Source organism: Patagioenas fasciata, chromosome 29 (genome assembly GCF_037038585.1).
Source record: "Patagioenas fasciata isolate bPatFas1 chromosome 29, bPatFas1.hap1, whole genome shotgun sequence".
NCBI classification, from domain to species: domain Eukaryota; kingdom Metazoa; phylum Chordata; class Aves; order Columbiformes; family Columbidae; genus Patagioenas; species Patagioenas fasciata.
The window spans coordinates 5,885,133-5,895,849 of record NC_092548.1 but is presented as its reverse complement, the minus strand read 5'-3'; the positions used below and the strand labels follow the sequence as shown (position 1 = coordinate 5,895,849).

The 10,717-nt window shown below is 65.9% G+C and overlaps 1 protein-coding gene across 1 annotated transcript in view; it reads left to right on the top strand.

Annotated features, from left to right (window-relative positions):
* The first annotated feature begins 51 nt into the window (after nucleotides 1-51).
* AP4M1 (adaptor related protein complex 4 subunit mu 1) overlaps nucleotides 52-10,717 on the top strand; it is a 13,045-nt gene continuing 2,379 nt past the window's right edge. Inside the window, exons 1-13 of the mRNA XM_065859098.2 lie at nucleotides 52-246; nucleotides 335-429; nucleotides 1,571-1,677; nucleotides 2,503-2,599; nucleotides 3,677-3,787; nucleotides 5,047-5,127; nucleotides 5,207-5,269; nucleotides 6,255-6,321; nucleotides 6,821-6,874; nucleotides 7,546-7,652; nucleotides 8,433-8,524; nucleotides 9,030-9,074; nucleotides 9,162-9,212. Of these exons, the coding sequence (XP_065715170.1) occupies nucleotides 189-246; nucleotides 335-429; nucleotides 1,571-1,677; nucleotides 2,503-2,599; nucleotides 3,677-3,787; nucleotides 5,047-5,127; nucleotides 5,207-5,269; nucleotides 6,255-6,321; nucleotides 6,821-6,874; nucleotides 7,546-7,652; nucleotides 8,433-8,524; nucleotides 9,030-9,074; nucleotides 9,162-9,212 (1,028 nt within the window). The 5' untranslated portion in view covers nucleotides 52-188. The remainder of the gene's footprint in view (nucleotides 247-334; nucleotides 430-1,570; nucleotides 1,678-2,502; nucleotides 2,600-3,676; nucleotides 3,788-5,046; nucleotides 5,128-5,206; nucleotides 5,270-6,254; nucleotides 6,322-6,820; nucleotides 6,875-7,545; nucleotides 7,653-8,432; nucleotides 8,525-9,029; nucleotides 9,075-9,161; nucleotides 9,213-10,717) is intronic.

Here is a 10,717-nt window from a genome sequence, read left to right as displayed (position 1 = left end):
GCCACGCCTACCACGCACACACACCCCCCCCCCCCCCCCTCCCACCTTGGTCATGTGACCGGCAGCCGCGGGCGGCGGGACGCGCGGTTTGGGGGGCGCTGGCCACGCCCCTTCTTAAAGGGGCCGGAGGGGACTTTTTGGAGGGGGGGGTCCCCAAAGCGACCCCCCCCGTGTCCCCCAGCCCCGCCATGTTGTCCCAGCTCTTCATCCTCTCGTCCAAGGGCGACCGGCTCATCCATAAGGACTGTATCCTGCCCCCCCCAATCTGGGGGTGTCCCCCCGTGTCCCCCCCACGCGTGTCCCCGTTTTCCTTGACCCCCCCCCCCCCCCCAAGTTCGCGGTGACAACGGCGGCGGCGGCACCGACCTGGCCGAGGCGTTTTACCGGCGGATCACGGCGCTCCCGGGGGACCAGGCACCCGTGTTCATGGTGATGGGGACACGGGGGGACACGGGGGGACATGGGGGGATGTGGGGATATGGGGGACGGGGGGGACAGGAGGGGACATGGGGGGATATGGGGACACAGGGACATGAGGGGATATGGGGGGACATGGGGATATGGGGGGACAGGAGGGGACATGGGGGGATATGGGGACACAGGGGGATGCAGGGACATGGGGGGATATGGGGGGACACAGGGACATGGGGGACATGGGAGATGGGGGGACATGGGTGACACAGGGGAACATGGGGATATGGGGGAATACAGGGGGACATGGGGACATGGGGGACAGGGGGGACATGGGGGACATGGGGACACAGGGGGACACGGGGACATGTGGGACATGGGAGATGGGGGGACATGGGGACACAGGGGGACATGGGGGACAGGGGGGGACATGGGAGATGGGGGGGACATGGGGGGACAGAGGGATTTGGGGGGACATAGGGATATGGGGGGACATGGGCAGACATGGGGACACAGAGTGATATGGGGGACACAGGGGGACATGGGGGGACATGAGGAGACATGGGGGGGACACGGGGACATGAGGAGACATGGGGGGGACACAGGGACATGGGGACATGGTGGGACATTGGGGATGTGGGGGATAGGGGGACATGGGGACACAGAGGGACACAGGGGGACACGGGGATGGGGGGGGACATGGGGAGACACAGGGATTTGGGGGGACACAGGGACATGGGGGGATGGTGGGGACACGGGGGGACATGGGGACGGGGGGGGACATGGGAACATGGGCAGACATGGGGACATGGGGGGATATGGGGGACACAGGGACATGGGGGGACATGGGGGGACATGGGGATATGGGGGGGCCACAGGGATATGGGGGGACACAGAGACATTGGGATATGGGGGACAGAGGGACACTGGGGACATGGAGACACAGGGGGACATGGGGATATGGGGGGGACATGGGGACAAGGGGGGGACATGGAGACGTGGGGGGACATGGGGACACGGGGCATGGGGGGATATGGGGGACACGGGGGACACGGGGGGACATGGGGATGTGGGGGGACACGGGATATGGGGATGTGGGGGATCGTGGGGGGACACAGGTGATATGGGGGGTGACAGGGGGGCCCGGCCCTGTCCCCAGGCCCACGGGGGGTGTCACTTCGCCCACGTTCGGCACTCGGGGCTGCACTTCGTGGCCACCACGAGCCCGGACGCGTCGCCATTCACGCTGGTGGAGTTCCTGAACCGGTACTGGGGACACGGGGACATGGGGGGACATGGGGACATGGGGACATGGGGGGACATGGGGACATGGGGACACTGGGGGACATGGGGACATGGGGGGACACTGGGGGACATGGGGACACTGGGGGACATGGGGACACTGGGACACGGGGACATGGGGACACAGGGACACTGAGGACATGGGGACATGGGGACATGGGGGGACATGGGGATACTGTGGGGACACGGGGACATGGGGGGGACACTGGGGGACACGGGGACATGGGGACACTGTGGGGACACGGGGACACTGGGGGGACACTGGGGGACACGGGGACATGGGGACACTGGGGGGACATGGGGGGACATGGGGACACTGAGGGGACACTGGGGGACACGGGGACACGGGGACATGGGGACATGGAGGGGGGATATGGGGACACTAGGGGACACTGGGACGACATGGGACGACATGGGGACACGGAGACATTGGGGGGTGACACGGGTGTTGGGGAGGACACAGAGGGGACACAGGGGGGACACAGAGGGGACACGGGGGGTGACACGGGTGTCGGGGAGGACACAGAGGGGACATGGGGGCATACAGGGGTGACATGGGGGTGACACGGGGGGGTGACACGGGGGGTGACACGGGGGGTGACACGGGTGTTGGGGAGGACACAGAGGGGACATGGGGGCATACAGGGGTGACATGGGGGTGACACGGGGGGGTGACACGGGGGGTGACACGGGGGGTGACACGGGTGTTGGGGAGGACACAGAGGGGACATGGGGGCATACAGGGGTGACATGGGGGTGCCACGGGGGGTGCCACGGGTGTCACCCCAGGCTGGTGACGCTGCTGCGCGATTTCTGCGGGACCCTGAGCGAGCGGAGCCTGAGCCAGAACTTCAGCCTCGTGTATGAGCTGCTGGACGAGATGCTGGTGGGACAGGGGACATGGGGACAGTGCGGGGACACGGGGGGACATGGGGGACATGGGACACGGGGGGACACGGGGACATGGGGGGACACGGGGGGACATGGGGACACGGGGGGACACGGGGACATGGGGGACACAGGGGTACATGGGGACACGGGGGGACACAGGGACATGGGGGACACAGGGGGACATGGGGACATCACGGGGACATGGGGACACGGGGGGACACAGGGACATGGGGACACAGGGGGACATGGGGACATCACGGGGACATGGGGACATGGGGGGACATGGGGGAACATGGGGACATCACGGGGACATGGGGGGACACGGGGACATGGGGGAACATGGGGACACAGGGACATGGGGGGACTCAGGGATACGGGGGGACACAGGTGACAGGGGGACACGGGGGGACATGGGGACACAGGGACATGGGACACGGGGGGACTCAGGGACACGGGGGGACACAGGGGACACGGGGACATGGGGGGACACAGGGGGACATGGGGACATGATGGGGACATCATGGGCACATGGGGACGCGGGGTTCTCAGGGATACGGGGGGACAGAGAGGACAGGGGGACATATGGGGACATACAGGGACATGGGGACATGGGGGAACATGGGGACATCACGGGGACATGGGGAGACATGGGGACACGGAGGGACATGGGGGAACATGAGGACATCATGGGGACATGGGGGGACATTGGGACATGGGGACACAAGGACATGGGACACAGAGGGACACAGGGGACATGGGGACACAGGGACATGGGACATGAGGGGACTCAGGGATATGGGGAGACACAGGTGACAGGGGGACATGGGGGGACATGGGGACACAGGGGGATTCAGGGACACAGGGAGACACGGGGGGACATGGGGGGACACTGGGACACAGGAACATGGGACATGGGGGGACTCAGGGACACGGGGGGACACAGGGGACACGGGGACATAGGGGGACACAGGGGGACATGGGGGGACACGGGGACATGGGGACATCACGGGGACATGGGGGACATGGGGGGACATGGGAGATGGGGACACCGCGGGTGTCACTTTGTCCCCAGGACCACGGGTACGTGCAGACGACGTCCCCCGAGGTCCTGCGCAGCGTCCTGCACAGCGAGCCCGAGGCCACCAAGCCCTTCAGCCTCCTGGACCTGGGCTCCGTGGGGCTGGTGAGCAGGGGACACCGGGGGACATCGTGGGGACATCGTGGGGACACCCCTGGGATACCCTGGGGACATCATGGGGATACCCTGGGGTCACCTGGGGACATCACGGGGGACACCAGGGGACATTGTGGGGACACCCCTGGGATAACCTGGGGACACCCAGGGACATCATGGGGATACCCTGGGGACATCACGGGGGACACCTGGGGACATTGTGGGGATACCCTGGGGACACCCGGGGACATCATGGGGATACCCTGGGGACATCACGGGGGACACCTGGGGACATCGTGGGGACACCCCTGGGATAACCTGGGGACACCTGGGGACATTGTGGGGACACCCCTGGGATAACCTGGGGACATTGTGGGGATACCCTGGGGACACCTGGGGACACCTGGTCCATCTAGGGGACACACACACACACAACGGGGGCTTGGGGGGACACCTGGGGACACTTGGGGACACACGGGGACACCTGAGGCTTTAAGGAGGAACTGGGATGGACTGGGAGGGTTTAAGGAAGAACTGGGATGGACTTGGAGGCCCTTAGGAATGAACTGGGATGGACTGGGAGGGTTTAAGGAAGAACTGGGATGGACTGGGAGGGTTTAAGGAGGAACTGGGATGGACTGGAAGGGTTTAAGGAAGAACTGGGATGGACTTGGAGGCCCTTAGGAATGAACTGGGATGGACTGGGAGGGTTTAAGGAAGAACTGGAATGGACTTAGAGGGTTTAGGAATGGACTGGGAAGGTTTAAGGAGGAACTGGGATGGACTATGAGCCCCTTAGGAATGAACTGGGATGGACTGGGAGGGTTTAAGGAAGAACTGGGATGGACTAGGAGGCCCTTAGGAATGGACTGGGAGGGTTCAAGGAGGAACTGGGATGGACCAGGAGGCCCTTAGGAATGAACTGGGAGGGTTTAAGGAACTGGGGTGGACTGGGAGGGTTTAAGGAAGAACTGGGATGGACTAGAAGACCCTTAGGAATGAACTGGGAAGGTTTAAGGAACTGGGGTGGACCGGGAGGGTTTAAGAAAGAACTGGAATGGACTCGGAGGGTTTAGGAATGGACTGTGAGAGTTTAAGGAAGAACTGGGATGGACTTGGAGGGTTTAGGAATGAACTGGGAGGGCTTAAGGAACTGGGGTGGAGTGGGAGGGTTCCAGGAAAAACTGGGATGGACTGGGTGGGGACTGGAATGGACTGGGAGGCCTGAACTGGGGAACCGTGTCCCCCCAATTTCAATGTCCCCCCAGTTTGGAGCTGAGACCCAGCAGAGCCGCGTGGCCCCCGGATCCGCGGCCACGCGCCCCGTGCTGCCCCCCCGTGGCGAGCAGGTAGGACCCCCCTGTCCCCCAGGGTCCCCCAGGGTCCCCCAGTGTCCCCAAGTGTCCCCACCCCCCGTGTCCCCCGCAGGGCAGCAGGAACGAGGTGTTCGTGGACGTGGTGGAGCGGCTGACGGTCGTCATCGCCGCCAACGTGAGCGGGGACCTGTCCCCAACATGTCCCCAAATTGTCCCCAAATTGTCCCCAGCGTGTCCCCAAATTGTCCCCGAGGGACCCCTGTGTCCCCCCACCCTTCACTGTGTCCCCAAGGGGACCCCCATATCCCCCCACCCTTCACCATGTCCCCAAGGGACCCCTGTGTCCCCCCACCCCTCAGTGTGTCCCCAAAGGACCCCATGTCCCCAACTTGTCCCCAAGTGTCCCCAAGGGGACCCCCATATCCCCCCACACTTCACCATGTCCCCAAGGGACCCTCGTGTCCCCCCACCCCTCAGTGTGTCCCCAAGGGACCCCGTGTCCCCCTGACCTTTCACCGTGTTCCCAAGGGACCCTCGTGTCCCCCCACCCCTCAGTGTGTCCCCAAGGGACCCCATGTCCCCCTGACCTTTCACCGTGTTCCCAAGGGACCCTCGTGTCCCCCCACCCCTCAGTGTGTCCCCAAGGGACCCCGTGTCCCCAACTTGTCCCCAAGTGTCCCCAAGGGATCCCCATGTCCCCCCACCCTTCACCATGTCCCCAAGGGACCCCATGTCCCCCCACCCCTCAATGTGTCCCCAAGGGACCCCGTGTCCCCAACTTGTCGCCAAGGGGACCCCCATATCCCCCCACACTTCACCATGTCCCCAAGGGACCCCTGTGTCCCCCCACCCCTCAATGTGTCCCCAACTTGTCGCCAAGGGGACCCCCATATCCCCCCACACTTCACCATGTCCCCAAGGGACCCCTGTGTCCCCCCACCCCTCAATGTGTCCCCAAGGGACCCCGTGTCCCCAACTTGTCCCCAAGTGTCCCCAAGGGACCCCCATGTTCCCCCCACTTAACCACGTCCCCAAGGGTCCCCCGTGTCCCCAACTTGTCCCCAATGTCCCCAAGGGACCCCCATGTTCCCCCCACTTAACCACGTCCCCAAGGGTCCCCCGTGTCCCCAACTTGTCCCCAATGTCCCCGTGTCCCCCAGGGCACCCCCCTCAAGGTCGATGTGCAGGGGGAGATTCGCCTCAAGTGTTTCCTGCCCACCTGCCCAGGTCAGGGGGGCTTGGGGGGGCTGGGGGTCCATGGGGGCCTGGGGGGGTCCATAGGGGTCTGGGGGTCCATGGGGGTCCATGGGGGGCTGGGGGTCCATGGGTGTCTGGGGTCCATGGGGGTCTGGGTGTCCATGGGGGTCTGGGAGGTCTGGGGGTCCATGGGGGGTCCATGGGGGTCCATGGGGGTCTGCGGGTCCATGGGGGTCCATGGGGGTCTGGAGGGTGTGGGGGTCCATGGGGGGTCCATGGGGGTCTGGGGGTCCATGGGGCTTCTGGGGGTCCATGGGGGGGCTGGGGGTGCATTGGGGTCCATGGGGGGCTGGGGGGATCTGGGGGTCCATGGGGTTGCTGGGGGTCCATGTGGGGCTGGGTGTCCATGGGGGTCCATGGGGATCTGGGGGTCCATGGGGGTCTATGGGGGGGTCCATGGGGGTCAGGGGCGATTTGGGGACCCCCTGTGCTCCCCCCAGTGTCCCCAAATGTCCCCCGGTGTCCCCAGAGATGCGCATCGGGCTGACTGAGGAATTCTGCGTGGGCAAATCGGAGCTGCGGGGTGAGCCCCAAACAGCCCAAAACCACCCCAAAAATACCCCAAACCCCCCAAAAATACACCCCAAAAATACACCCCAATCCCCCCAAAAATACACCCCAAAAATACACCCCAATCCCCCCCAAAAACACCCCAAACCCCCGTGACCCCCAAACCTGTGACCCCCAAACCCTTGTGACCCCCAAACCCCCTATGACCCCCAATCCCCTGTGAACCCAAACCTGTGACCCCCAACCCCCCCGTGCCCCCCAATCCCCTTGTGACCCCCAATCCCGTGAACCCCAAACCTGTGACCCCCAACCCCCTGTGACCCCCAAACCTGTGACCCCCAACCCCCCCATGTCCCCCAATCCCCTGTGACCCCCAAACCCCCCTGTGCCCCCCAATCCTGTGAACCCCAAACCTGTGACCTCCAAACCCCTGTGACCCCCAACCCCTCCATGTCCCCCAATCCCGTGACCCCCAAACCTGTGACCCCCAACCCCCCCATGTCCCCCAATCCCCTGTGACCCCCAAACCCCTGTGACCCCCAACCCCCCCATGTCCCCCAATCCCCTGTGACCCCCAAACCCCTGTGACCCCCAAACCCCCCTGTGCCCCCCAATCCCCTTGTGACCCCCAAAGCCCTGTGACCCCCAAAGCCCTGTGACCCCCAGCCCCCCCGTGCCCCCCAGGTTATGGGGCGGCCGTGCGCGTGGACGAGGTCGCGTTCCACGGCTGCGTCAAACTGGACGAGTTCGAGAGCAACCGGGTCCTGAGGGTCACCCCGAGTCCCGGGGAGGTGACACTGGGGACAAGGGGGACATGGGGGGGACATGGGGGGCACCCCAACACCTGGGGAGGTGACACAAGGACGGGGGGACATGGGGGGACATAGGGGGGGACATGGGGGGCACCCCGAGTCCTGGGGAGGTGACACAAGGACATGGGGGACATTTGGGACATGGGGGGCACCCTGAGTCCTGGGGAGATGACACAAGGACATGGGGGACATGGGGGACATTTGGGACACGGGAGTCACCCCAACACCTGGGGAGGTGACACAAGGACATGGGGGACATTTGGGACACGGGGGTCACCCCAACACCTGGGGAGGTGACACAAGGACATGGGGGACATGGGGGGGACATTTGGGACATGGGGGCCACCCCAACACCTGGGAAGGTGACACAAGGACATGGGGGACATGGGGGTCACCCCAACACCGGGGGAGGTGACACAAGGACATGGGGGACATGGGGGTCACCCCAACACCGGGGGAGGTGACACAGGGACATGGGGGACTATGGGGGGCACCCCGAGTCCTGGGGAGGTGACATTGGGGACATGGGGTGACATGGGGGGGATGTGGGTGACACAAGAGGGTCCCAGGGGGACATGGGGTGACACAAGTGGGACACAGGGGACATGGGGGGACATAGGGGGTCCCAGGGGGACATGGGGGGGACGTGGGTGACACAGGGGGTATGTGGGTGACACAGGGGGGCATGGGGGGCTGTGGGTGACGCGGGGGGTCCTGGGGGTGCTGCTGCCCCCCCCACATCGCCGTGTCCCCCCCCAGGTGACACTGATGCGCTACCAGCTGGCGGATGACGTCCCATCCCCCCTGCCCTTCCGCCTGTTCCCCAGTGTGGACATGGAGCCGGGGGGCAGGTGGGGACACCCCCATTCTGATCATCGGGGGGGGGTCACCCCCATTCTGATCATCGGGGGGGGACACCCCCATTCTGATCATCGGGGGGGGGACACAACCATTCTGATCATCGGGGGGGGTCACCCCCATTCTGATCATCCTGGGGGGGGGACACCCCATTCTGACCATTCTGGGGGGGACACAACCATTCTGATCATTGGGGGGGGACACCCCCATTCTGATCATCTGGGGGGGACCCAACCATTCTGACCATTCGGGGGGGGACACCCCCATTCTGATCATTGGGAGGGGGACACCCCCATTCTGATCATCTGGGGGGGACCCAACCATTCTGACCATTCGGGGGGGGACACCCCCATTCTGATCATTGGGAGGGGGACACCCCCATTCTGATCATCCTGGGGGGGACCCAACCATTCTGACCATTCCAGGGGGGACACCCCCATTCTGACCATTCTGGGGGGGTCACCCCAATTCCGTGTCCCCCCCCCTTTGTCCCCCCAGGTTGCGGCTCTACCTGAAGCTCCGCTGCGATCTGCCCCCCAAAAGGTGGGTGTCCCGGGGGGGGGGGGGGGTGCAGAAGAGACCCCCCCCGGACCCCCTGACCCCCCCGACCCCCTGTCCCCCCAATTCCAGCCAAGCCATCAACATCCGCCTGCAGCTGCCGGTGCCCAAGGGGGTGACCAGGTGGGTGCCCCCATTTTGGGGGGGCGGGGTCTGGGGACCATCCTGCACCCCATGACCCCCTGTGACCCCCCAGCCCCCCCAGGCTCCCCAAGACCCCCTATGACCCTCAGCCCACCCGTGCCCCCCCAGCACCCCCGTGACCCCCCATGACCCGCAGCCCCCCCAGCCCCCTGTGACCCCCCAGCCCCCCCATGACCCCCTGCCCCCCAGGCTCCCCCAGCCCCCCATGACCCCCACCCCCCGTGACCCCCAGCCCCCCATGACCCCTCATGACCTCCAACCCCCCGACCCCACATGACCCCCAGCCCCCCATGACCCCCAGCCCCCACCCTGGCCCCCCATGACCCCCCATGACCCCCATCCCCCCATGACCCCCATCCCCCGATGTCCCCCCATGACCCCCATCCCCCGATGTCCCCCCATGACCCACATCCCCCCCATGACCCCCAGTCCCCCTGTGACCTCTGTCCCCCCCAACACCCCCGTGATCCCCCACCTCCCCCATGACCCTCCCAGCCCCCCATATCTCCCATGACCCCCCGTGACCCCCCAGCCCTCCAGGTCTCCCATCCCCCCATGACCCCCCATGACCCCCAACCCCCCTGTGACCCCCCAGCCCCTCATGACTCCCAGTCCCCCATGACCCCCCATGACCTCCACCATCCCATGACCCCCATGACCCCCACCCCCCCGTGACCCCCAGTTCCCCCATGACCCCCTATGACACCCAGCCCCCCGTGGTCCCCAGCCCCCCAGGGTCCCATGGCCCCCCGTGACCCCCATGACCCCCATCCCCCCATGACCCCATCCCCCCATGTCCCCCCATGACCCACATCCCCCCCATGACCCCCACCCCACTATGTCCCCCCATGAGCCCCCAGCCCCCCCATGACCCCCAGTCCCCCTGTGACCCGTTCCCCCCAACCCCCCCCATGATCCCCCACCTCCCCCATGACCCCCCATGACCCCCCAGCCCTCCAGGTCTCCCATCCCCCCCATGACCCCCAGCCCCCCTGTGACCCCCCAGCCCCTCATGACTCCCAGCCCCCCATGACCCCCCATGACCTCCACCATCCCATGACCCCCATGACCCCCACCCCCCCGTGACCCCCAGTTCCCCCATGACCCCCTATGACACCCAGCCCCCCGTGGTCCCCAGCCCCCCAGGGTCCCATGGCCCCCCGTGACCCCCATGACCCCCATCCCCCCATGACCCCATCCCCCCATGTCCCCCCATGACCCACATCCCCCCCATGACCCCCACCCCACTATGTCCCCCCATGAGCCCCCAGCCCCCCCATGACCCCAAGTCCCCCTGTGACCCCTGTTCCCCCCAACCCCCACCATGATCCCCCACCTCCCCCATGACCCCCCAGCCCTCCAGGTCTCCCATCCCCCCATGACCCCCCATGACCCCCAGCCCCCCTGTGACCCCCCAGCCCCTCATGACTCCCAGTCCCCCATGACCCCCCATGACCCCCACCCCCCCATGACCCCCAGTTCCC